Source organism: Furipterus horrens, unplaced genomic scaffold (assembly GCF_987537825.1).
Source record: "Furipterus horrens unplaced genomic scaffold, mFurHor1.1.pri manual_scaffold_4, whole genome shotgun sequence".
NCBI lineage: Eukaryota > Metazoa > Chordata > Mammalia > Chiroptera > Furipteridae > Furipterus > Furipterus horrens.
In genome coordinates this window covers 162,077,944-162,102,506 of record NW_028327174.1, presented here as the reverse complement: position 1 = coordinate 162,102,506, position 24,563 = coordinate 162,077,944, and the positions used below count along the sequence as shown (strand labels likewise).

At 38.6% G+C, this 24,563-nt stretch overlaps 1 protein-coding gene across 1 annotated transcript in view; it reads left to right on the top strand.

Moving 5' to 3' along the window:
- PRUNE2 (prune homolog 2 with BCH domain) overlaps positions 1-18,264 on the top strand; it is a 260,827-nt gene extending 242,563 nt beyond the window's left edge. The window contains exons 17-21 of the mRNA XM_090274188.1: positions 2,112-2,210; positions 5,493-5,528; positions 6,066-6,104; positions 10,717-10,764; positions 15,108-18,264. Coding sequence (XP_090130314.1) covers positions 2,112-2,210; positions 5,493-5,528; positions 6,066-6,104; positions 10,717-10,764; positions 15,108-15,138 — 253 coding nt within the window. The 3' untranslated portion in view covers positions 15,139-18,264. The remainder of the gene's footprint in view (positions 1-2,111; positions 2,211-5,492; positions 5,529-6,065; positions 6,105-10,716; positions 10,765-15,107) is intronic.
- Positions 18,265-24,563: the final 6,299 nt, after the last annotated feature.

The window sequence follows — 24,563 nt, the reverse complement described above, 5'->3', positions numbered from 1 at the left end:
CATGTAAGACTCTCTTTCAATATCCCCCTTCTGAATCAATTTACACCAACTTTTACACCCCAAAGAAGAGGCCAGTAACATGTATTATGAGTCTTTTTGATAAGTGTTCACCCAAGATTTATCAGGAGGGCTAGAAATGACCATATGGAGAGGAAGGTCATTCACAAGGCACAGCCAGTGACCCAGAGTCCAAACTGCAAGATGCTAAGGGTGACCGCTATGAGAGAGGGACATGCAAATTCCTTTTTAAAAATGAGTAGTTTGTCTGTGCCAAGCACTGAGTTACGTGCTGGAGACTGACAAATTAAGTAGCTCTGTTGCTGCCCTTAAGGAGCACAAAGCGGACCAAGGCAGACAATAAACAGTTAAAGTACCGTGAGGGGTGATAACTCAAGGTGAGGGTGAGTTTTAGGGTTATAAGTGGGGGGTGAAGATTGAGAGTCTGCATCAAGAGAGAGGCTTTAGAAAAGAATGAGCCTTCAAGGTGAGTTTTGATGAACTAAGAGGATTGCTGAGCTAGAACCAGGTCGGGGAAATAGCAGTTACAAATTCACCAAGGAGAGAACAAGGCACCTTTAGAGAACTGTACATTCTAGCGAATGCAACACTGGAGATGGAGGGTTCCCCTTGCATGACTACTTCCTCCTTCTTAGTCCACTCACTCTGTCTTTCATCAAAGCCTGAACTAAGCTAAAGAATCTGGAGGAAGGAAGAGGCCCAATGTAGCATATCATTGGTAGTGTGTGTGCTCCCAAGACTTAGCAGGAGAACTGGAAGTGAGTATGTGGAAAGGAAGGTTGCTCACAAGGCACAGCCAATGATCCTGGGTCAAAACTGCAAGGAAAATCAGAAGATAGTTGGATAGAGAGTTGACCTTGAAAAGCTTTCTGACAGAATGCACAGTAGTTGAACAGAAGGAAGTACACTTGGCAGACAGCTCAGTGTGATCCCAGTAGACTGGGGGAACCTTTTCATTTGACACCATCTGAGAAAGTCCAATGTTTGATCAAGTTCCCTTTCAAGTGGAATAATACATTTTTAAAATTAGTTTGCAATTATAGCAGTAATAGAGAAATGTGTTCTTATAAAACATCTAATCATTACAGATAAGACCAAGTTCTCCCTTCAGTAACACCAATTCCTGTTTTTAACTCCCTTCCTCAGAGGTACATTTCTTTCTTTCTCTTTTTTTTTTTTTTTTTTAAGAGTTTATTATTTTTTGGAGAGAGAGGAAGGGAGGAAGAAAGAGAGGGACCAGGCCCACAACCCAGGCATGTGCCCTGCCTGGGAATTGAACCGGTGACCTTTTGGTTCTCAGGCTGGTGCTCAATCCACTGAGCCACACCAGCCAGGGCTGAAAGCACATTTCTTTATGCGTTTCAGTGGTCTCCTTCCAAGTTATATCCTATGCATTTAACACATCTAAAATGGTAACATTTAGATGGAAGTGGTTTGTAATCCAAATCCAATCACTGGAACAGTTTTTGAATTTTGGTTCATCTGGAATGACTTCTCAGACTAAAACTTTACCCAAAAAGTTTTTAAAATATTAAAATAAAACTAAAAAAAGAAAAAGAGGAAAATTCGTTTTAATATACTTAATATACTTTTAAAATATATTAAATTGGTAGATTCCAAAAGAACTAATATGATTTTTGTTTGTTAAAAAATAAATAAGCAAGCAAACAAAAGCAAACCATAAACCAGTGATAATGCAAAGTGGCAGGAACCATGAGAGGTCATGTGATGCGTGGTCAAGAGCGCAGCCTCTGCAGTCAAACTGCACAGGTTTAAATTCAGGCTTTGCCACTTAACTGATGGTGAATACTTAACCCCCTGTGTCTCAGTTTCCTAATTTTTAAAAAGAAAATAATACTAGTACCTACCACACTAGACTATACTAAGAAATTAGTTAATTTATATAAACCACTTAAAACAGTCTCTGGCACATAGTAACTACTCAAATAATATAACCTTTCTTCTCAGTATGAGTGCTGGGGCAAGGTGTTAAATACAATATAATGAGGATTTTCAAGAATAGGCAGTGGCCTTAGAAGGGATTAAAAAGCAACTAATCATGTATTTTCTTTTCTTTTCTTCTCTTTTTTTAGTTCAAAATTCAGCAGTAAAATTAAATATGTCAGCAGCTTATCGGAACTCAGTGGGCTGATCCCAATGGATTCCATCCAGATTCCAGAGAGCATCATCAAGTAAGTCCTGATGGTTCTGAAGATTTGGTACGAAATATTCCATGTTTGGAAGAGGAGCCTGGAAAACAATTCACTTCCTAAATAGTGGGGAAATGGCATTAGCTTATGTTTAAAACAAATATGAAATATTTTCCAAATTTCTATATATTTTTCTTAGAATCCAAGATCACTGTTCTGTTCTTTTAGATCCTCTTTCACATAATCTTCTCTTGGAATGATTGATTATTGATCATTTTCACTTTAAATTTTAGTACCATTTTGGAGAAAGCATAAATTTAACATTAATCAGTACATCTGTTACTTGTGTCTCCTGCTCCACACAGACACAATAAGCTGTAAGCATAACTTGGATTTCTTTATTGCCTTATATAATGTTATTTGTCTCCATGACCCTAGAAAAAGAGAAAAAATTACACTAGGACTCCTTCTCTATTTTCTTCTGAATCCTTTTTCTTCAAAGTTCCCTTCAGGTGAAAAATAAGGCTGAGTGGTAAGTGGCGCAGTAAGGAACCTTCCCTTACTCAGCACAGGGTAATGCCCCAGCATTGATGTTGAACATGGCAGGATTATGCTACAAAAATAAATGGCCACTTGGAGCTGGGACTTAAAAAGAGGACACAGGAGAATGAATTTTCCTATTTGTGTCATTGTTGCAAGGAACCATTGCTTTCTGTGGATCATGTTTTTCTTTCACTGTACCTAATTCACTAGTTTTTTATTTGAATAGAATTGATAGAAAGGCTACCATTAGCTCAAGGAAAACAGAAAAGGATGCCCCATCTTCCTCCAGAAGATGGATAAGAAATTGGACCTTCTAATCTGGGCATGCCCAGAGGGAAAGAAAAAAAGAGTCCTCACTTTTTAAAAAAAGGCACAGAAACTGGAAGGAAAGGACTATTTATTTGGTGTTTATTTATGCTGTGTGGGGCATGCAAGTGCTCTCTTTATATCATTTACAGATATAGGAAGATAACTTAATAAAGAGAAATTGCTAATGCAAAGGATAAGTAGGAACAAGGAAAGATGGAACTAGAATTCAGTCTGATCAGCCTGGCACTCATATCCCCATACCCTCTTCTAGTAGCTTCCTTCTCCTCCTTTAATGTACCCATCTAAAGTCAAAGCTCAGGAGTAGATGCATTTGATTTCCCTACGTCCCAGTATCAGACACAAGCCCAGGATACTGATGGAACTTGGAGAGGCCAGTTGGCTCAGCTGAGTCAGGCAGAGTGTTCATAAGGCCCTAGCAATGGCTGGAATTCTCTTCAGCTTCTTAGGGTTCCCACAACCAGTGCACCTCAAAGCTCTGGTCTGCTCTTTGAAAAGGTGCACCCCGTCTCAAAAATTGACTCCTACTCTTAGAGAAAAAAAAAAAAAAGAAAAACTAGAGCACCCACTTCCTGTAATACGGCCTCTATTTGCAAAAGATGACAAGGACATTCACTCTTCAAGTGGAAATAAGCATTGTCCATACTCTAGGTCAGTGATTTTCAACAGGTGTGCCACAAGTATTTTTAAAACGTGAAATACCTACTTAGGGGCACTGACCTCTTTTCCCTTAGATTGTCCAAAAAAAAAAAAAAGACAACCGTCAACACAACAATAGCTGTCCTGTGTGAATGAATCAAAATTCTACTTACTTTTTGTCAGATCAGCAAAACTATGTATTTATTGGTGTGCTGCAGAATTGTAGTAATTAGTTTATGTTTGCCATGTTATGAATAAGGTTGAAAACCCGTGCTCTCGCTAAATGTGGTAATACTTCCATGGTGTGGCTGTTGGAAGATAAGAGAATGGGCTTTGGAAGCTTAGCATTAGATAGGAACCTTCCTGCCTGCCTCTCAATGTCTCTGGAACTTCAGGCCACTTAGTAAAACTCTCCGAGTCCCCGCTTCAGCCTCAGTATACCGGAGAAGCAAGGCACGGTTCATGGAATGGTCCTGAGGACTGAATGTAAACAAAGTACAAAAAGTATTAGAAAGCCTCCTGGCACAAAGGTGGTGATCCAGAATGCTATTTATTATAATCATGTCATTTGTAGAGACTCACTATCATATAGGAAAGTTGAATGGAAAAACTGAACATGCTCAGGGCACTTTTTACTCACCTACACACCAGTTTTCAAGGGCTCCGTTAAAAAGTTACTTCAGGAGGAATGGTTCATTTGGAAAGATTTCCTTCTGGAGGAAGAAAGTTACAACCATGCACGTCCTCTTCATGTATCCACGTTGTCTCCTATCTTCTGTAATCCATCTCTGGTTGTCCTTTCTGCCATTTGTGTTACTGGCCATCATTTTCATGTTATGCCGTTTTCAAACTGATACAAGCCATAGCTCTTTCCTAGTACTGCATGACATTCAGAGGATCTGATCTCAGCCAGTCCTGACACCAGGATTCCGCTGGGATGGAGCCTGTCATCAAAGGGCTTAAATGAAAGAAAAAGTTGCCCAATCTGGAATTGGATGTATAATCAATGATTATAGTCAATTCTTGTTCTTTGTTTCAGTGATGTTCTAGAACACCAAATAGCAAATACTAAACTGCTGTTCCTAAGGAAATACAAGGTTAGGTTTCTTCAAGCCTCTGGTCACAACATTTTCGTCAACCAGTTAACATATAACCTTCTTTTATGTGTTTCTGTTTAAAAATAACTTATTTGATATATATTAACTCATTATTATTGAACTCATGGCCAACAACATATAAATCATTCCTAAGCAAAGAGTATCTAACAAACATATTCTCCCTAAGGTACGTCACAGCCTTCTTGTGCTTAGGATCACTGTACAGCATTTTATCACTATGTTTGGGGGGCATTTTAAGTGGCAAAATACCAACGCAAAGCAAAAACACCCACAAAACATGGCACTTAATATACTTGTTTATAGCATGAGAGCTAAAACCAGAAGGCAGACCTTGCCTGTTCCATGTCAGCTGGGAAAGTGCAATAGTCAGGTGACTCAAATTTTTTTGCCACTCTATGATTGTCCTCAAGTGAACAGGAACATGCCACAGGTATTGATTTGGGGGTTACAAACAAAGTTTAGCAGGCAGGGAATTTGCACACAGAATTTGCAAATAATGAGGATTGGCTGTATTTAATTACATATTCTAAATCATTGATTATATTTAGTAAAAATAAGATTTCTCCCAAAAGGCAACTTGATGATTATTTGGGTAGGCTTTTTCTCTCATGTTTGACTATTCTTTAAAATATTTGCCTGTCATGTTTTTCATCTGTTGGCTCATTTCCCTCATTGCATCCGTTTTTTATCTCATAAGGTACGATGAAGAGAGATCTTATAAGAGAAGTGTGAGGTAAAATCTCCTGATCTACAGTTCACGCTGGCCCCTCTGTGTGTGTGCACCAGTGTCTTACTCGTGGGTGACCTCAACATGCTGCCAGAGTAGGAAGTCGTTGTATCAGCCCCTGTGTACACCGTTCCTATCTTTGTCTTGTGTGTAAAGCTGTTGAGGTCAGCCTGAGTTGCAGCTGAAACTACTAAACCAGATACATCCCTGACATGGCCCAGGCTGTAAGCTAACTTTCCCTGTTCCCAGCAGACTGATGTGGATGTTTTCAGCTGTATTCAACTGGCATGTTTCTAATTTCCTCGCAACTTTTATATTCACCTTTATGAAGGAATTTGCAAAGTAAATATACATCAGCACTGAATAGGAGGAAATAACGCCATATTTAATTGAAGGAGTGTCACTCAGTGCTCCAGAGGACGGTTGTTAAAAGCGCATACATTCTACTTACGTTTGGCTCTGCTTTGCTGGGTGACTGTCTCACGCTCTGCTTGCTTTTTTTTTGTTTTTTGTTTTCTACACTGATAATTTTTGCTCATGCAGACTGGATGAAGAACTAAGGGAAGCATCAGAAGCAGCTAAGTAAGATTTTGTTTTCATTCTGCAGCTGGTATGATGTTGGTTTGCACCTCAGGAATGAGTTGGGAAAGCCTGCATGCCTGTTGTATTTTCGCATCCTGATAATAATGCTGCACTTTAAAGTTCCCTTTTTTCCTAATAAATGCAATTTCAGTTATTTGTACTACAGTCTATTTCCCCCATGATCTTGGTTATCTTGAAGAATGCATTTGTTAATGTTTAATTTTTTTTTAAATGTACATGCAGTTTTACACACCACAGCAAAAGAACACATCACAGGTACACACATAGTATATGTATATAACACATACAGTATAATGATCATCTGGGTGTTATGTTGAGGCATCAAAACCTCACTAGTAGAAAGAAACTATGGCAAGTGGAAATTTGGAATATTTTTATAGAACCAATTTAATGACTTCCCCATATATTTTTAAACACCTTATTTAGTGACTTTGGAAATATTGCTTAACTAACTGCTTTTGAGCTATTTGGATAAATAGGGAAAAATATCATCGCTCACTATTGTTATAATATAATTTTCAAAAAGGCAAAATCATAACTTTAATACACCAGTGGTTTTATTCATTAATTACTTAATGAAGGAACCAATAAGGTATTAAAACAGTTGAAAGAGCATTTGGGAAGCTAAATATCAATTGGAAATTATAAAGGAATGTTAGGATAAGATTGCTGGCTTGGATACAAAGCTGATTACTGTTCAGCAGGGCAATAAACAACCTCAGGGTTATCTTATGTGATGGCCAAAAATTATTTGCACCTCTGCCCAACGAAAATCTAAAAGTTAACCTCTTGCCCTACAGAGTTGTAAAATAGCCCATCAGTTGAGAGTCAACTCAGCACTGCTTTGAAAGAAGATCCAGTATTTTCCTTTTTTAATTTCCAAGTAACAAATAATTTTTCTGACAATACATATTCAATGGAGACAAGTGCTATTTGAAATGTTTGCTGCGTTGAGCTTTTTCTCCATTTCAAATGTTGCTTACACTGTTAATTTTTATAACCAGTTCCCGTTTTAATGGATATTGGAAACGCAGAACGTCTGGACAATGTGCAGACAGCTACAAATTCTGAAAAAAATAGGATCTTAATTAGTGAAGTTTTTCTGCAGAGGTAAAATGCCAGCTCCTCATGAAAACAATCCATTTAGATCCCTCCCCCTCCCATGGCCCGTTTTTATTGCAGGTAGTCTGTAGATTTTCCTGTAGTGTGGATCTTTAGGATTAAAAATTCAAGGAAAAGTTTTTGCTCTAGAAAGTTTACCATTAGGGTAGTTTACTGTTACAAAATTCCTATCCTCTAGTTTTCTTTGAAGATAACTGACACCCAGTTAGACTAGCAATACTTAAAACGGCATAAATTGTTACTCTAACAAAACCTTTTTAGCCTCTAACTCAACTGTTAAAAACAAGTTGTGGAAGGAAGGTATTAGGAATCAAGGAACTGAATGTTGGTGTCATGGACCATTTAGCATTCACCTGTACTCAAACTGAATTCTGTGATGAGATTCCCCAGAGAGAGAAGCAACAACAAGTTTCTCTCTGAGATTCTTTCTTTTTAAGGATAACATATTTATAAAATTAGGAAGTTGTTTTCAAGACAAAAAAAAAGAGGGGAGGTGACATCAATAATTTTCCAGCCACACCCATTAGAAAGTCTTATTGCCATGTTTTTGTAATGGTGGTAAGTACCATACAGTCTTGCCTCCTTCAGCAGACTTTCTTTCCCTTCAACATAGCTACCACAGAGAACAGTTATCCTATTGGGTTTAGTTGCATAGCCTTCTCTTTTTTTCTCTCAAATCCTTTATTTTGTTCTCTTTCCTACTCCCACATCCCCTTCCCCCAGGTTTCTAAATGGTCTCAGATGGTACCGAGAAGTCTTGATCTCTTCCCTAAAAGAAGCACCGAGCTCATGCCCAGTGCATAGTAGATGCTCAGAAAATGTGTGCTACATAAATTGACAAATGTGCATAAGATTGAGATTGTCGCTGTGGAGCAGTGGTTCTCAAATTTCACTGTGCATCAGAATAACCTGGAGCACTTGTTAAAACACAGTATCCTGGGCCTCCCCTACAGAGTTTCTGATTTAGCAGGCCCGAGAATTTGTACTGCTAAGAAGCTCCCACTGATGCAGGTGCTGCTGGCCACAGGACCATGCTTTGAGAACTGCCTCCTTAAAATAATTGGCTGAATAAAAATAGATTTGTCTTAGGGGCTCTATGCTCTGACTCTGGATGTTGTAGTTGCTAAGCCACCCGTCTGAATTCTCCAATCGACCCTCCTTCTTTAGAAGGTGACATTACCTGTATGAGGAATTGAAGCATACTGGCACATTTGAGAACATGTAAGGAGAAAGAATTTTACTCTGTTGACCACACGGATGAGGGAAATGCCTCTGTATCCTATCATTTCAGCATACTAACTACATCTTTCAGCCTCTTAAGTGGCTGCAGATCCTTAGACAAACTATATGATGAGCTGGCATTCAGAAAATACGATCCCTATAGGTCTGTGGTTAGATTGTGGATTCCAGATAATCCAGATTCTTTCTATTAACATAGAGATGCACCCTGACTTTCTCCATGACCTTTATTAGAAAGTTCCAGGCTGGTTCCCCTGCCAGGAAACAAAACCTGCCTGTCTATTGTTTTGCTCTATTCCCACTGGTGCTTCCAAACATTCACTGTCTCCCCTCATGCACACACTGCCACCAACTCTAACTGACTTTCAGAAGGTGATTTCCTCAGCCTGTCTTATTTTTTTCTTTAAAACTTTAGATCTGTACAGAAATGAAAATACTTTTGAAGGTTAAATTGCACATAGGGAGCCATTCTTATGTTGAAAATGGTGATGAACTCCTCTACTGCCTTCGTAGTGACAGCATTCAATACATGGCAAGTTGCTGTTTGCTTTGGAAGGAGTATGCAAAGTTAAAAACCAGCAAATCTAGGTTTGGAAGATTGCTCTTTCTTGATTCCAGTCCAGCTTTGCTAGGTTTTCCTAGCACACTGTCAACACTAGCCTGACCTTGTTCACTAGGGTTGCTAAATATACTCCATTAAAATACCAGACCCACAGAGAGAAGAGTGGGGGTAAAGCTTTCTGCTCTTCTCAGGGAGAGATAGTCTTCTGCCATTTAAAAAAAAAAAAAAAAAAAAAACTAACATTAATAACTATACCTCATGTGCAAATATATATACATATATATGCTTATGAAATTAGTCACATTACAAAAGGAACTCTCACATGTAAAAAGGATCCCTTTAACTAGTGTTTGCTTGTCAACAATAAAAAATTTAACAAAGCATTTTAATTTTTAACAGTGTGATAATATAGAGATATTATTCTTCCCGTCATTGTTCAGCTCAAGTCATTTTTAATTCTTAATTGCCATTTGTATTATTTCATTTTCTTTTCTTCCAGTTCCTTGGATTATTAGTATTTTTTTAACTGGTTTCTTAAGAGCTCATATGACTAAAATGTTAACCATTTCTCATGCATTACAAATGAAATACCATGTTTTTGTTATTTTACTGTGCTGTTTTATTTTTGGTTGTAAGAACTTGTATATTGAAATATAATCATTTCTGTTTAAAAAAAAAAAAAAATTTAACAAAGGACCCTGACTGCTATGGCTCAGTGGATTGAGCATCGGCCTGCAAGCCAAGTGTCGCTGGTTCGATCTTCCAGTCAGGGCACATGACTAGGTTGCACGTCAGATCCCCAGTTGGGGGCATGAGTGAAAGGCAACCACACAGTGATGTTTCTCTCCCTTTCTTTCTCCTTTCCCCCTCTCTCTAAAAATAAACAAACAAATAAGTAAATTAAAAAAAAAATTTAACAGAGGAGAAAAAGTAAAAGTATTAATCAGACATTAAGAGAAAGCAAGTCTGAAATTTGCTTACAGAGGAATCTCACCAACATGGACTATCAAAAGCAGTCTATATTACACCAAAGAAAGCATAGACACATTCACACACCATAACACAACTTTAATTTCATGATTTTGTATGCTTACATTTTTCTTTTTGGACACATTCAGTTCTGATTATTGTTAGGTTTCATCTGTATTGTATTACCCGAACACGGCTTGGCCTCTGTGGTAGTAAGTGTCCTGTTATTTTTCTGTAACAACAGCAACAAGGAAAGCCGACGTTGGCATTTTTCCTTTTTGTTTCTTGGAAAATCCTCATTCTTGTGAAAGTGAAAGATAACTGCTTATACATAAATAAAATTAGGCTGTTCTTTGTATGTAAAATATTATACTATTTGAGTTATAAATAAAAATTTGCAATATGTTTCTGGAAAAAGATAGATTGAAAACACCAAACTATGACAAGGACAGAAGAGCCCACTGGAGGTGTTTGGTGTTTTTGATCTTCCTTTTTTGTTTCTCAATGATGGGCAATTACTACATTTCAAAACGGATGGTAAAAGATCGCAGCTTACTCTCATCATCAATTCAGGTGTAGATGTGTTCAATATTAGCGATGAGACAACATTAAGCATTAAAATGTCCAAGTCTGTTGTGCTTGCAAAGGGGCGACAGTGGAGAAAATGTTTACCGCTTCCTGTTTTTTCCATGCACTCAGAACTAGCTGCCTTTACAATGATCCAGAACTGTCTTCTACGGAGAAGGAGTAAGAATTCACCATCAATAACAGCTTTGTGGTTACCTGCAGTATTGCATGGCTGGGCTCTGAAAGAAACAGATGCATTGAGGACTGGGTAAACCTCGTTCAGATGTTCAGCTTTCATGTTCTCTGTTCTTGAAATCAGAAACTTAACACGAACTGTGCCAGCCTAACACTGTCTCATTTATCACCATTGAATTCCTTACAGACGACTATGTTTATACTTGGCGTTCTATTTTTCCAAGCCAAATATTAGGAGACAATTATTTTAGAGCCCGATACAAGAGCACTTCGGCAAGAGAAATGCAAGTCTGCTTCCTGAATTAACATCGTCTATTTTAATTAGTGAATGTTGGGACTTCCACTTGAACTTTATGGATGGGAGAGAAAATCTTTTTGTTTTGAAAATTCCAAAAGCAGTTGCGTCTGGATGGGGCTGAAGGAAAGGTCTAGTCCATCTAGTCCCTTCCTGTGAGAGACAGAAATCAAACACAGACTGAGTTCTTACCATGGGTCAAGTTCTGTAAAAAGCTTCACACGTGCGCTCTGGTTTTTACTCTCAGAATAAGCCTCTGGGGTGCACTTCATGTGGAAGCAAAGAGCAGCATAGAGGGGTTATCTGAGCAGCCCAGCGTCTCATAGTTGTACAAACGGCCCAGAGCTGGGGTAGGAATCCGTAGTGCGGTTCCAGTGAGTGCAGCTCTAAAAGCAGAGGGAGCTGGGCTGAATGCTGGGATGGCTGTGCAACCTCTGAGCTAACCAAAGACTAGAGAAGACAAAATTAGGCACTTAAGAGTTCATTATTGGCCAAGTCAGTTTCAGGGAATGAACTGTTGTCCCAGCGTGCTCAGAGGAAACCCAGACCCCCAGTTAGGGGCTCCTAACCCGGTTTGAGTTGTAGAGAATTTAACATGCCCTTCTTCCCAGGAATCCAGAAGGAGGTACAAATATCAGATTTAAATGTGTCAGCTATTGTCACATTTTGTGCTCTTTAGCCCCCCTTTCCCTTGAGGTCACAAGGGAAGTTGGAAAATCACAGTGCAATACAATATCTCTGCAGTTGCCATGGTGACCTTAATAGTTTAAAGAAGTTTATGCACAAAACTCCAGAGAAAATGTCCCAACTGAAAAGTACACAAAGAACAAAGGTTGTCAGGGGACCTTTGAAATCATACAACTATATTTCTGAAGGTGTCACTTGTCCCATCTCTTTAAGATGAAGACAGATGCTTCAAGCAAATTACACGCAGTAATTCTGCAAAGCAAAAATCTCAGTCCCTTAGTCCACCATCATCCTTTTTGCAAATCTTTCCTTTCTGAGCAAAACAGCACCCCCTGCAACAGAGTCCTGTGCCCACAGCTAATGAGCTGCGTGGACAGAATATCACTTCTGGCCTGTGGCTGCTACATCTGCGGGCTTACCCACTCCTTTGTCTACCTTGTTCTGTTTTGTTCCTTATTTGTATATAGGCCTTTTGGGGTTGAGGAGAAAGCAGAGCACTGCTTCTTATTTGGGTTCATTCCAGGGCTGGGCATGGTGGGGGGGGCGGGAGGGACACGGTGTTGAATGGATCCTGCAAATTGTTGATGTTACTTCCCGCTTCTCAGAACGTTCTCCGTGCTTCCCTTTTCTTCAGCCCTTTCTTGCCCAAGCCCTTACCAGGCACATGATCCCGGTGCAGATGATGAGATCCAGGATGAGGGGCAGGAGTGGCTATGAATTTTTTCTACTGACTTCCAGCCCTGGATTTCTGGCTTTCTTCAGTATTAGGATAAGGGGCTTCATTTTCCTTCTTCTGGTTATTCTGTGGAAGCATTTTACACCTTCTTGTATTGAACAGATAAACTGCAAATTGGGCAAAGGCTCTTCCAAGAAGCTCAGTCAGGCCACGAATAAAATGAACTATGTCCTGATTCTGCAGTGGCCTCTCCTTTTCCTCAGAGAGAGAAGGGAAGGCAATGCCTATCTTCCCCCTCTTCCTACCTGAAACAAGGTTTTTATTCATTATTAAACAATATTTTCAAACACGTTGTAAGGAACCTCATTTAACATGTTTGAAGCAAAAATGGGCTATAGTAAAATTGTCAGAAGGTTGCTAATCTCACTGGAAAGTTGGTTATACTAAGCCCACTTGCCAAAGGTGAGGAATACTCTTTTCATATTTCAATTCTGATTAAAAGGCCTTTTTCTTTTTCTCTCTAAAAAGCATAGCATTTCTCAAGTAACCCTCTGTACTTGCCTCCCTCGCTTTTAGGTTTGGGTTTAATTTATTCAGACGTGTCCTAAAACATGCAACATGCCTTTTTATGTTTTTAATACAAAACAAAACAATATGGTCCGGGGATGTGGTTCTCTTTGGGGAGACTTAAATTAGTAGCATTGTTGGTAGCTTCATTAGCTCCACAAGAAACTGTTGTCTCAAAAATTAACCTTCAGTGTGGTTTCCTGTATTTACTTAAAAATCATTTGCTTTTGACTGTCTCTTGCTTCTTTTATAAATTGGGGAAACTGGTTTCAATGTTTCAGACTTTTGTTTACCCAAAGCTGAAAGGATAAATTAAACCCTAGAAGGTTTACAAGAAAGTCAGTATGAAAAATGAGGTGTTTGAAAAGAGGCAACACAGCATGTTTTTTCTCCTTTCTGATTTTTATCAGGTGTCTAGATGTTGAAACAAAGCTCACTTTAAACTTTCTAAGATGACTTCAGATATTCTGACCCACATTTACACTTTTTAGACCGTGTGCCCCAAATTTTGGTTTAGTACATATTCTTCTGGTCTGTGAGAGAAGCGGAACCATCACTGTAAGAAAGAATAAAATTCCAATTATCAAATCAAACTCACTGCAGACTTCTGGGAATAACTGCAGCTGGGAAATATCATTGAGAAGCAAAAACTAGAACGCTGTTTTATAAAAGACTGCTAGAAAAAGATGTAGGGATTATAGTGGATAAAAAGAGGACGCCTCCGTGGTAAAACTCTGTAGATAAGAAAACAAGTCAGATCCTGGAGGGCATAAAAAAAGATTAATATCCATGGTGACCTGTCCTCTCCTGGCAGTTAACATATCTGGGTCTGAAAACTCCCAAAGGAGACAAGATTATTATGAGTAATTAAGACAACAGATGATTTTCCTATTTCAAAGACACCGAGTTACCATTACTCCTTCTCTCCTAGTAGTACTATTACCGATAGACATTCACTATGTGTTCACTATATATAATTGAAAACACTTTAGACCTAATCCTTAGCAAGCTATGAGAGACATATGATGGTTCTATTTTACAGATACAGAAATGAAAACTTAGAGAAGGTAGGTAACTTGGCCAAGGCCCCAGATCTAATAAGTGGTGGAATTGCTGAGGGTATTTCCATGGAAAGATATTTTACTACCGTAAACTGGACAAGCAAGCAGCGTGGGTTAGCAATGGCTTTCTTTGCAAAGCTACTATTATATAATGAGCACTGCTCAGCAACTGCATGTTCCATGAGGAGAGTAACTTTTGCACTCTGCCTCTGGAAAGAAGATCTAAGGGAAATCTGCAGATACTTCCCAATTGCCCTTTTCAATGAATGCACTTTTTTTCTTTTTTCTTTTTTTTTTTTTTTGTGGCTGAAATTCCTTCTCTGAGTGTTCACTGAATGTAGTTCTCTTCTCTGGTAGATAATAGGAAGTCATGATATGTTCACTGAAAGGCAAAAGAGAGACACAAGTGGCCCAAGGACATTTTTGACTTATTCCCTAGATATTTGGGAACCCACTAGACATTCTTCAAAACAGCTCTTCTTAGATTATAAGAATTCATCTCATTAAAGTAGGCTAAATCCTTTCAGGCAAATCCTTTGGCAATAGAAAATGTTGGGTTTTTGGTTTGGTTTGGTTTGTTTTTTTTACCATTGTTGCTTCATTGTTTATACTTTCTTACTATTTAGCACTAATCAGACATTACTTATTTCAGGCAGATCATTTGTTCACCCGACAAGGAAGGGTCATTTACTAAAAATTGGTAGATCCTTTATTTCCAAAATGCAGTAACATTCTTTAAAGTAATCTTAAAGAACAAGGCTTTACATGAGCCTTTTGCCTCCTTAGATAATTTCAGAAGGTGTAAAATGCTTCCAGAAACAGTCTTGTAAAAATAAAGAGATTCTGTATTTTAGAGGAAGCCTTGCCAACAAAGAGAGGGTGTGTTTTACCAAATTTTTCTGGTATAAGAAACTTGCATGATTTGTTTTCATTAAGTCCTTTGAGAGGAAATAAGCAAACACTTACCACCCCCAGTCACTACTGAATGTTTCTTATTCTATTTCTCACTTTTTTTTCTTCCTTTTTTTTTTTTTTTTTCAAGTATTGACCTGAAACTGAAAGAAAAGCCCTAGTTGGCCATGGCTGGAAGAAGAGGATGCTTTTCTGCTTCGTGGTTCTATTGAAATATATCTACCTGGAAGAGACAGGGCTGTGGTATTTTTTTCCACTTTGTACTACCTGGTGCCATTCTAAATTTCTAAGGGGAAAAACAGTAAGGGAATTTGTTTACTCTAAACATGTTTTATGAAATCGTGTGTATTTTCCTATTTTGCCAATTATGTGCCTCAAAGATTTTAGTTGAACCTTAGCAAGAAAGTAGGACCCTCCATTTCCATATTTTATTAACCCTTGGTGCAGCAGTATTTTGTCTCTTAGACTGATATTGATAAATAAGATAAATTTAACTCACTATTAATTATGAGTGGATTTGCTTCCATAGATTAGCTGGGTTTCTCCTTGGTGATCCTTGTAGGTTTAACATACACAGGGCTCAGCTCTCCCTGGAAAAGTTATCCCCACGTAACTCCACTTTTAAAATCCTAAACTTGCTTAACACAGCCATAAGCCAGACATACGTTGACCCTCCATCAGCTAAGTGTCCATTTGGTTCTTGTCCCCATGAATGAATTGTCCCTAACTTCTCAAAGGAAAGCCAGTCTTCCTAGGTCTCAGCAATTTTATTTTAGTAATCAAATTGGGCATCATGTTGTCAGTGAATCAGTTTTTTTTTAAATGTCATTTCTCCAATGAATGTTGAAGACTTCTATTTTGAGAAATTTAAGGATCATTGTCCACATTTTGTTTGGGTATCTGTCAGTGCTTCAGGTCATATACTCAATTCAGGATGTTTTACTTTCAGTGCCAAGGATTTGAGGGTGAGGTGGCTTACTTAGAAATTAGTTATTTGGTAACATTCATTTATCTTCATTTCTCACATGCCTTATAAAAAGCAATCTGCTTTAAAACACTCTAATCTGACCACATGTTTAAAATGAAATATGAGTGTGTACTATCATTTGCAAAATTTCCCTTTGGGATTTTCATATGCCCTTCAAAACACCAATGTGATTTTGAATCTATGGGCCTCTAGCAGAGGGGATGGCAAACTACAGCCAAATGCAGCACACCACCTCGTTTCATCTGGCCTTCTGGTTAAGATTGGTTTTCACACTTTGGGTTGAAAAAAATTCTTTTTAATATTTCATGGTACATGAAAATTATTCAACTTTCAGTGTTCATAAATAAAATTTTACTAAAACACAGTCACACAAATTGACTTATAAACTCTCCGTGGCCACCTTCATACTCTAACAGCAGAGTTGAGTAGTTGCAATGGACCATGTAGCCTACAAAGCCCAAAACATGACTAAGTTTATGGAAAAGTGTGCTGAGCCCTGCTCCAGCACGTTACATCCTTTGCTCCCCTCCCCCACTTGTGTGTAAATATTTGTTTCTCTAACAGAATGCACACAGAAGGCTGCAAACCAATGTATTCTTAAAAACCAAAGTTTAGCAGAAAAATGCATGGGCTGCCGAAAAAGGTTGTGTTCACATGACCCACAGTGAAGCCTGCTATAAAGGTTTTTAGCTGTTTACAGTGTTTCTGAGGTCCTGACCTTACTCTTAGTCTCCAGTGTCACCTATTACTAATTAGGTAGCACAAATAGAAGTGAAGTGGAGAATGGCTGGTAACTGCATCCAGGAGAGCTTTCCATAATACTCTGAACCCTGGGTATCATAAGCTTTGAAATGCTCTGAAGTGGACATCTTTGCACAGGTGACTGCATTTCACTGACCTCATTTGCTTCATGTTGGTCTCCCACCCACCTTCCAGACATGCTCTCATGCACACAGGCCGGCTCGCTCTCCTCCATAAGTCATTAGTTATCTATATTCCCCTCTCCGTCCCTTTCAACTGAGTCACTTATTGGACTGTGTTCTTTTGGGTGTTTGCCCTCATAACATCTGGTTTGTCTAACAGAAAAACCCTAGAGCACACCTTCTCTCACAGCCCAGCTCCACCTTTGGAAGCCCAACATGTGCCTCTCCCAGAACTTAGTGTTGACATAAGTACAGTGAGACAATATTCTGGTTTGTTCACTCATGTACTGTGTTGCTCTGGCATAATTATTCATGATGCTTCCTGTTGCTCAGTCCTGTCCCATTTTGGAAGCTGAATTACACAGTCCCCCTAGCCACAGGAAGTAATGAAGAATCATGTGTTCAGCTTAATGGTGAAGCCTGAGGACATAGAGCTGTTGATAGAGGGCTTTTGTTAAATTCAGCCAGACATCAACAATCTCACCATTCACATTTTCTTTAAACTTGTCCAGCCTTCGCATGGAAGACTACTCAGGTGGGATTCTGTTTGAAGCTAACCTTCCGACATGGAAATTACAAACATCTTTCCTAATCAACAATTTTATTTGTGCTGTATAACCATTCTGATAGTAAGGCATTTGCTTTTTTTTTTTTTTAATCTTAAAAAGACAAATTAATTTAATCGCATGAGCTAGAGGAAAGCCACCAGGTAAATTCAATCCAAATAAATAGAATTTTAGAAGAATCCTGAAAAACTAATCCCTAAGCACATAGCTAGGCAGATGTAAACATTCATGTCACTAGCTTCTAGATCTTGCATTTTGAGCATTCTTGCTTTGGTTCTGACTTCTAGGACTGTTTTGCACTTTTTCTGTGGACTTGTAGCTAAGGGAACCAAAGGGTCGTTGGGCCAAAAGTACTGTTTTCCCCAAGTGGCAACTGCCCTTTGCTTAGCTCCTTGATTAAGAGAAAAAACAAAAATTCTGCCCAGAAGATACTGTCAAGGAGTGAGGGCAATAGCTGGGTGTGGAAGAAAACCCTGAAGTTCCTATTGAAGCCATACAGTGTTTTATGGGGTTAGCTTCTAAGACGTACTCCAAGATGCGTGAGGAAGTCACTATAACAGGCCTCTGTTATTAGGATCTTATTTTAAGCCTTCATTCATGGTACTATATTTGCAATGCTCATCTAAATCACAACGCCTCGGTAGTTTGCTCCCTTAGACACATTTATGTGTGCACAAATTAATCTTTTATATATTTAAAGATTTTCTACCATGTATTGAATTGCTCAGAGTAAAGTATCTATTAGGCTTTGTTTGGGTAAATAAATAACTTCTCCTTAAATAGTGCGGATTAATATAAAAATATGTAACGACACTATATATATGTGTATATATAGAAATATATATATATAATCTCTCTGTATGATTGAGAAATAAAAATCAATTCCAAAGTTATAGCTTTCTTTTCTTTGAATCAGCAAGAATCTCTCTGTAACCTTGCTTTTCCCGCAACCTTATCTGGATATCAGTCTAGCTTGGCACTTGGTGCTTGAGGACAGTATAAATTTTGACTTTCTTGATACCCAAATTTTATTTTTTTCATTTTTGCCTGCCATGCCTCAATGACATAAGCTTTCAAAATGTGTGTTTACCCTCTGGGTGAGCAATTTCTCACATTGGAAATGCCTTCATGTTTCATGGTTACTTGATTTTTGTCAGCTCCTTTCTCTGTCCCTTGCCTTTTTCATGGCATATATTTATTTTAAATTAAAATACATTAAGTAGTATTTTATTTTTAATTGTTTGTTTGTTTTTTTGTTTGACTTTTACATCCTCCAGGTAAAATCAGTTGGGAATTACCTGTGTGGGTTTTTTGTGTTTTTTTTTTTTTTTTTTTTTAACTAATAAATCAATCTGCTTCTCAGAAAATCAGAGTAACCAAATGAGAAGTGGCTCTACATTGCATGGTCTCCTGATCTAAAAATGAGTCCTGGTGGATATTGTCCCAATGAAAGGAAGGAGGACAAGAGAAATAATTATGGGCAAATGAAGGGCATGATACTTGCTACAAGGTAGACTGCGACATTTACTCTGCTCCCTGTATGCCGCTGTGGGAGTGGGAGTTGGAGGCAGGCTGAGTGTCCAGCACTACGAGGAAATATGGATGAGATGCGGTGGATACACACTATGGCTTATTTCGCAGCTCTTAGCAGCAACAAACTACACATTCATAGAGCAACATTTAAATCATAGGGTAGAGTGGGAAAAGTAAGAACTCCCTATTTATAGCGTAGTGCCATTTTTGTAACTGCTAATTCTACACACACATGCACACACACAACACACACGACTACATATTGCACAAAACCCATTTGTGTTTAAGGGCTAGGCACACTCATTAGAGTGAGTGCAAGGGCTAAGGGCAGGATCGGGAATTCAAGATAAAGTTGGGAGACTAATTAAAAAACAAAATAAAAACCTTTTTTAGCCCTGGCTGGTGTGGCTCAGTGGATTGATTGAGTGCCAGCCTGTGAACCAAAGGGTGGTCACTGGTTTGATTCCCAGTCAGGGCACATGCCTGGGTTGAGGGCCAGGCCCCCAGTTGGGGGCATGAAAGAGAACAACACATTGATGTTTCTTTCTGTCTCTTTCTCCCTCCCTTCCTCTCTCTCTAAAAATAAAATCTTTTAAAAAACCAAACCCTTTTTATGTGCTGAAGTTAAAAGTAAATAACATGATGGTATCTTAAACTGTCAGCCATAGATGCCAGAACTTTCAGCCATAGGTTATGAAAAGGCTGTGTTAGGGCACTGTGGGTCCCCAGGGGGCTATTCTCTATGACAGCTCCCCTTAGGCTGGCAGCATCCATGTGCTGCAGCTGCCAGAAGCCCGCTGTGGGTTACATCACCCGGTGTAGTCATGGAGCTTTTAATGAAGCTGGTGCTTTTTGACATATCAATCCTCACACAGCTGTGGGCTTTACAGAGCAAAGAAACTGCATTGTGAGGCTAATTTTCCTAGAGAGTTTCACTCACATTCATGCAAAATAACTCTCTTTAGCCAGGCAAAATTATTGATTTTTAATAACAGTACTTGGATAACAGACACTAATTAATTACAATTATCTACTACCTCTCTAACCTTCCCCCTAGTGAGAGATTTGCATCCCTGATACTTGATCATGTCACACTCTTCCTCCTTAGACTTGTGAACTGAACTATCCTGTTTCCCCCATATTTGCTGTCTATTGCATTGCTACATAACAACTTACAGCCAATTCTCAATATTTGAGGTAGTTGTGTCCTATAACATCAATGGTTCAGTTGAATGAGCAAGTATTGAACCATTGCTCCTAAAGGAAATACAGGGTTAGGTTCCTGCCAGCCCCTGGTCACCTCATTTCCATGAACTGATCAATACATAACCTTGCTTTCTGTGTGTTTCTGTTCAAATACATCTTATTGAATATATATTGTTGATTTATTAACATTGAATTCACAGCCAATAGCCTGAATATAACTTATGCCTGAAAGAAGTTTATCTAAACCACGAATTTTCTCCATAAAGCACATCACAGCCTTCTTGTGCTTAGGAACACTAGAAACACTTCAGCTCCATGCTTGGAGGTGATTTTAAACAGTGAAATCACCAACAGAAATTAAAAAACAGCAACAGCAACAACAACAAAAAGCATGGCACTAAATGGACCAGGAAAAGGACACATGTTTACAACATGAGAGTTGAAACAAGAAGGCAGAACCTTGCTTTGTTCTGCCTAATTGGGGAATGTGTGCATCAAGCAACTCAAAATTTTCACTGCTCTGTGCATGTCCATAGTGACTAAAAGTGTTGATTTGGGTGTCACTAATAAATTTTAGTGAACAGGTGAATTTACAAGTATGCAATCCTTGAATAATGAAGATGGACTGTGTCCCAAAATCTAGTGGTCTAAAACAATGCACATTTATTCTCCAGTTTCTGTGGATTAGAAATCCAGGTGCACCTTAGGTGGGTCCTCCACTTTATGATCTCTCACAGGCTGCAATCACAGTGGTGGCTCGGCATTTCCCACAAGACTCCATCAAAGTTCGACTGGGACAGAATCTGCTTTCAACTTTATTCACATCGCTGTTGGCAACATTCAGTTTTTCAAAAGTTATTAGACGGAGGGCCTCATTTCCTGTTGGCCTTTAGATGGATGCTGTCCTAGTTCTTTGACTCATGGGCCTCTCCAACATGGCAGCTTGTTTTATTGAAACCAACAAGACAAAGTCTGCTAGCAAGATGCAAGTTCCAATTTTTGGTAACCTAATCACAGAAGTGTCGTCCTGTCAATTCTGCTGTATTCTTTTGATTAGAAATAGGTCACTAAACCCAGACTCAAGGGGAGAGGATTACGCCGGGGTGTCAATACTAGAAGGTGGGAATCATGGATGCCATTTTAGAAGCTGGCCTCCCATATCCCCTAAACCCTCTGACAATTCCAGTTTGACTTCCTTCCTTTCTCCTAAAAATGATGGGGTTTCTCAATGTTTCTCTTTCTTTGCTTTTTCGGCCATTTCCCTATGACTTCAACAACACATTTCTTCAGATTATTCAAATCCTCATTTCAATCCCAGCCTCCAAACCCTCACCATCATTTGAGGCCCCTCCAATCTCGGAGCTGGGGGAGATTTAATTATCTCCCTTCCCTGACCTGACGAGATCATTTCTTTACTACCCCATTGCCACTGAAATCAGACACTGGAATTGAAATCCTGATTCTGCTTATCAGCTATGTTACTTTGAACTAGTTACCTAACTTCTTGGTGCCTTCATTTATTCATTTATTAAATGTGGATAAAACTCTCATCTTACAAGTTTATGTAAAAGTTAAATGGTATTTAAATGCCCAGCTAGGACAATACAGAGGACCATCAATGAACATTAGTTCTCTTCTCCACCCTCTTCTTTTCTTCATCCTCCCACTCACCAAGCCTTTTCTCTGTTAACTTGCCAACTTCTCCAAATCCATTGCCAAGCTCACCTTTAGTTTGTCAACTATGTCAGCATCTCATTTCCTCTCCCACCTCTCTTCCAAATAGACTGATTCTCTTTCATCTTTCCTCCTCTTCTTTCAGATAATAGCTTTTTTGACTCCATTCTCTGCCTTACTCCTCCCCTAGTTCCTTCCAAGTTTTCTGTTTCTGATCTTTGCTCAGTTTGCCTCTGGTTTTTATTTTTTACTTGGAAACATTCTCAAACTTGCAAGAACAGTAGAAGAAATTACTTTCCCTGAAACACTTAAAAGTAAGTTGTCTACATAATAATGCCTATCACCCTCGAATATTTAGTGCATTTCCTACAAACAAGGACATTTTCCTCATAATTCAATACAACTATCAAAACCAGGATATGAACATTGAGACATTACTACCACCTAATCCAGAGATTTCATTCGTGTTTCACCTGTTGTCTCAATAAATGTCCTTTAGAACAAAATGATCCAGTTCAGAATCACATGGCATTTAAGTGTCATGTCTCTTTAGTCTCCTCTAATCTGGAACAATTCTTCAATCTTTCCTTGACTTTCATAAAACTGACACTTACGAGGGTTATTCACAGCTATTCTCTAAAATGACCCTCGATTTGCATTTGCTTGTTGGATTCCATTTATCCAACTTGAGCAACAGTATCTCAGAACTGATTTGTGTTACTTACTCTAATTGCATCTTGGTGATGTTCACTTTGAACACTTGATTAAAATGATGTCTACAAGGCTTTTTCACTGCAAAAGTACATTTTTCCCTTCGTAATTAGTAAGTATTTTGTTGGGAGGCATTTGGAGTATATGTAAATATACTATTTCTCATCAAACTTTCAATAAATTCATTCATTCATTTATATCAATATGAACTCATGGAATTCTATATTGTTCAGTAAGTTTTAATCTGTTATGTATGATTTTTTTAATAGTTTATTTTTTTTTGTATTTTTTCATTACCATTTAGCCCCCTTATATCCTCTTCCGCCTCCATCCACCCCTTCCCCCCACACAATCACCACACTGTTGTCACTGCCCAAAAAGTTCAATTTGCCTATTTTTTTCACTCACTGGTTTTGCTTTTGTTGTCATGTATCAGGTGTGGCAAAACTAGGTTTACAGTAGTTCTTATGGAAAATAACACAATAATTAATAAATAATAATACAAGAATAAACTCTGTTTTGCCCACTCACAACTGTAAATCTACTTTTGCTGATTATTTATATTGATTCACAAATTGCCCCAAGTCTGGCCAGTGGTAGCCCCTTCAATCTAGCGTGTGTTCTTTGACATGTTTCATCGATCTTTTTTATTTTAACATTTTTATTTTCTTTTTAAATAGATTTTACTTATTTATTTTTAGAGACAGAGGAAGAGAGGGAGAAAGAGAGGGAGAGAAACATCAATGTGTGGTTGCCTCTCACGCACCCCTAACTGGGGACCTGGCCCTCAACCCAGGCATGTGCCCTGAGTGGGAATTGAACTGGCAACCTTTTGGTTCCCAGGCTGGCGCTAATCCACTGAGCCACACCAGCCAGGACATCTCATCAATCTTTAACCACTTTTTAACCCTTTGATACAAGATAGTCGGGTTCCAGGCTCATTTTTTGTGTTTTCTCTACCTCAACCTTTGAGATCACCCATTTCTTCAAGAAATCCTTGTCTCTCTTCATGGGAAATAATATTTGGAAGCTAATATCTGTGATCTGTGAGTCAGGAACATTAGCATCATCTAGAAGTAGATCAGCTCTATAATTTGTGTTTCCCAGCACAAAATAATAATGTTGGCCCATTGTTCAAAAAGCAGGAAAAATGTACCACTTAAGATACTAAATATAAAGCTTTATTTTCCTCAAGGGCCTCGCAGCTTGCTATGGTATTTCATATATGCTATTTAATGTCATACTAACTAAAAAAAATAAAATTTTAAATCACTGGAATGGGTTTACCATTCACATTTTTATCATGTAATGCTAGTTTTAAGTGGAAATGGAAATTTAACTCATGCAGAATCATCAAAATTGCACAATTTGTATTTTGTCACTTGTACACACATAATGTATTTTGTTCTTACTAGAACAGTGGAAACATCAAACAAAGCAACTCAATTGTTTTTATTCTACTTCTTAATAAGCACACATCCTACCAACAATCTCTACCTTCTGTTTCCTGATGAATGAGGAAGGACTAAAAGGCATCATTTTCAGCTTAAGTGGTGATCTAATAGAGAGAAGTAGCACAGAATGGATATGAGGGTGTTCCTTGTTTACTGATATTTCTTAGAGCATCATTTCCTTTCTTCTCTGTTCATAGCAAGTTCTGGTTCCAAGGCTGTCAGTGCCCTCAACCTTCCTAAATCACAGACATAACACATCACCCTGAACTTGCTTTAAGACCTGATGAGCTTCCACCGGAATTTTGCACTCATGGGGCATCTTGAACACACAGACAAATGGACAGCAGGAGGCAAGGGGCATGCAGACTGCGTCTGCTCCTCCCTTCTCATGCAGGCTACACTGTCCCATCAGATTTTACTTACAAAATACAAGTTCAAAAGTAAAACCATTAAGTATTTCAAGAAGGTGACGGTGAAGCATTAAACCATAGTCAGGTCTCTTCTGCGAACAGAACCTTGTATGACAGCAGA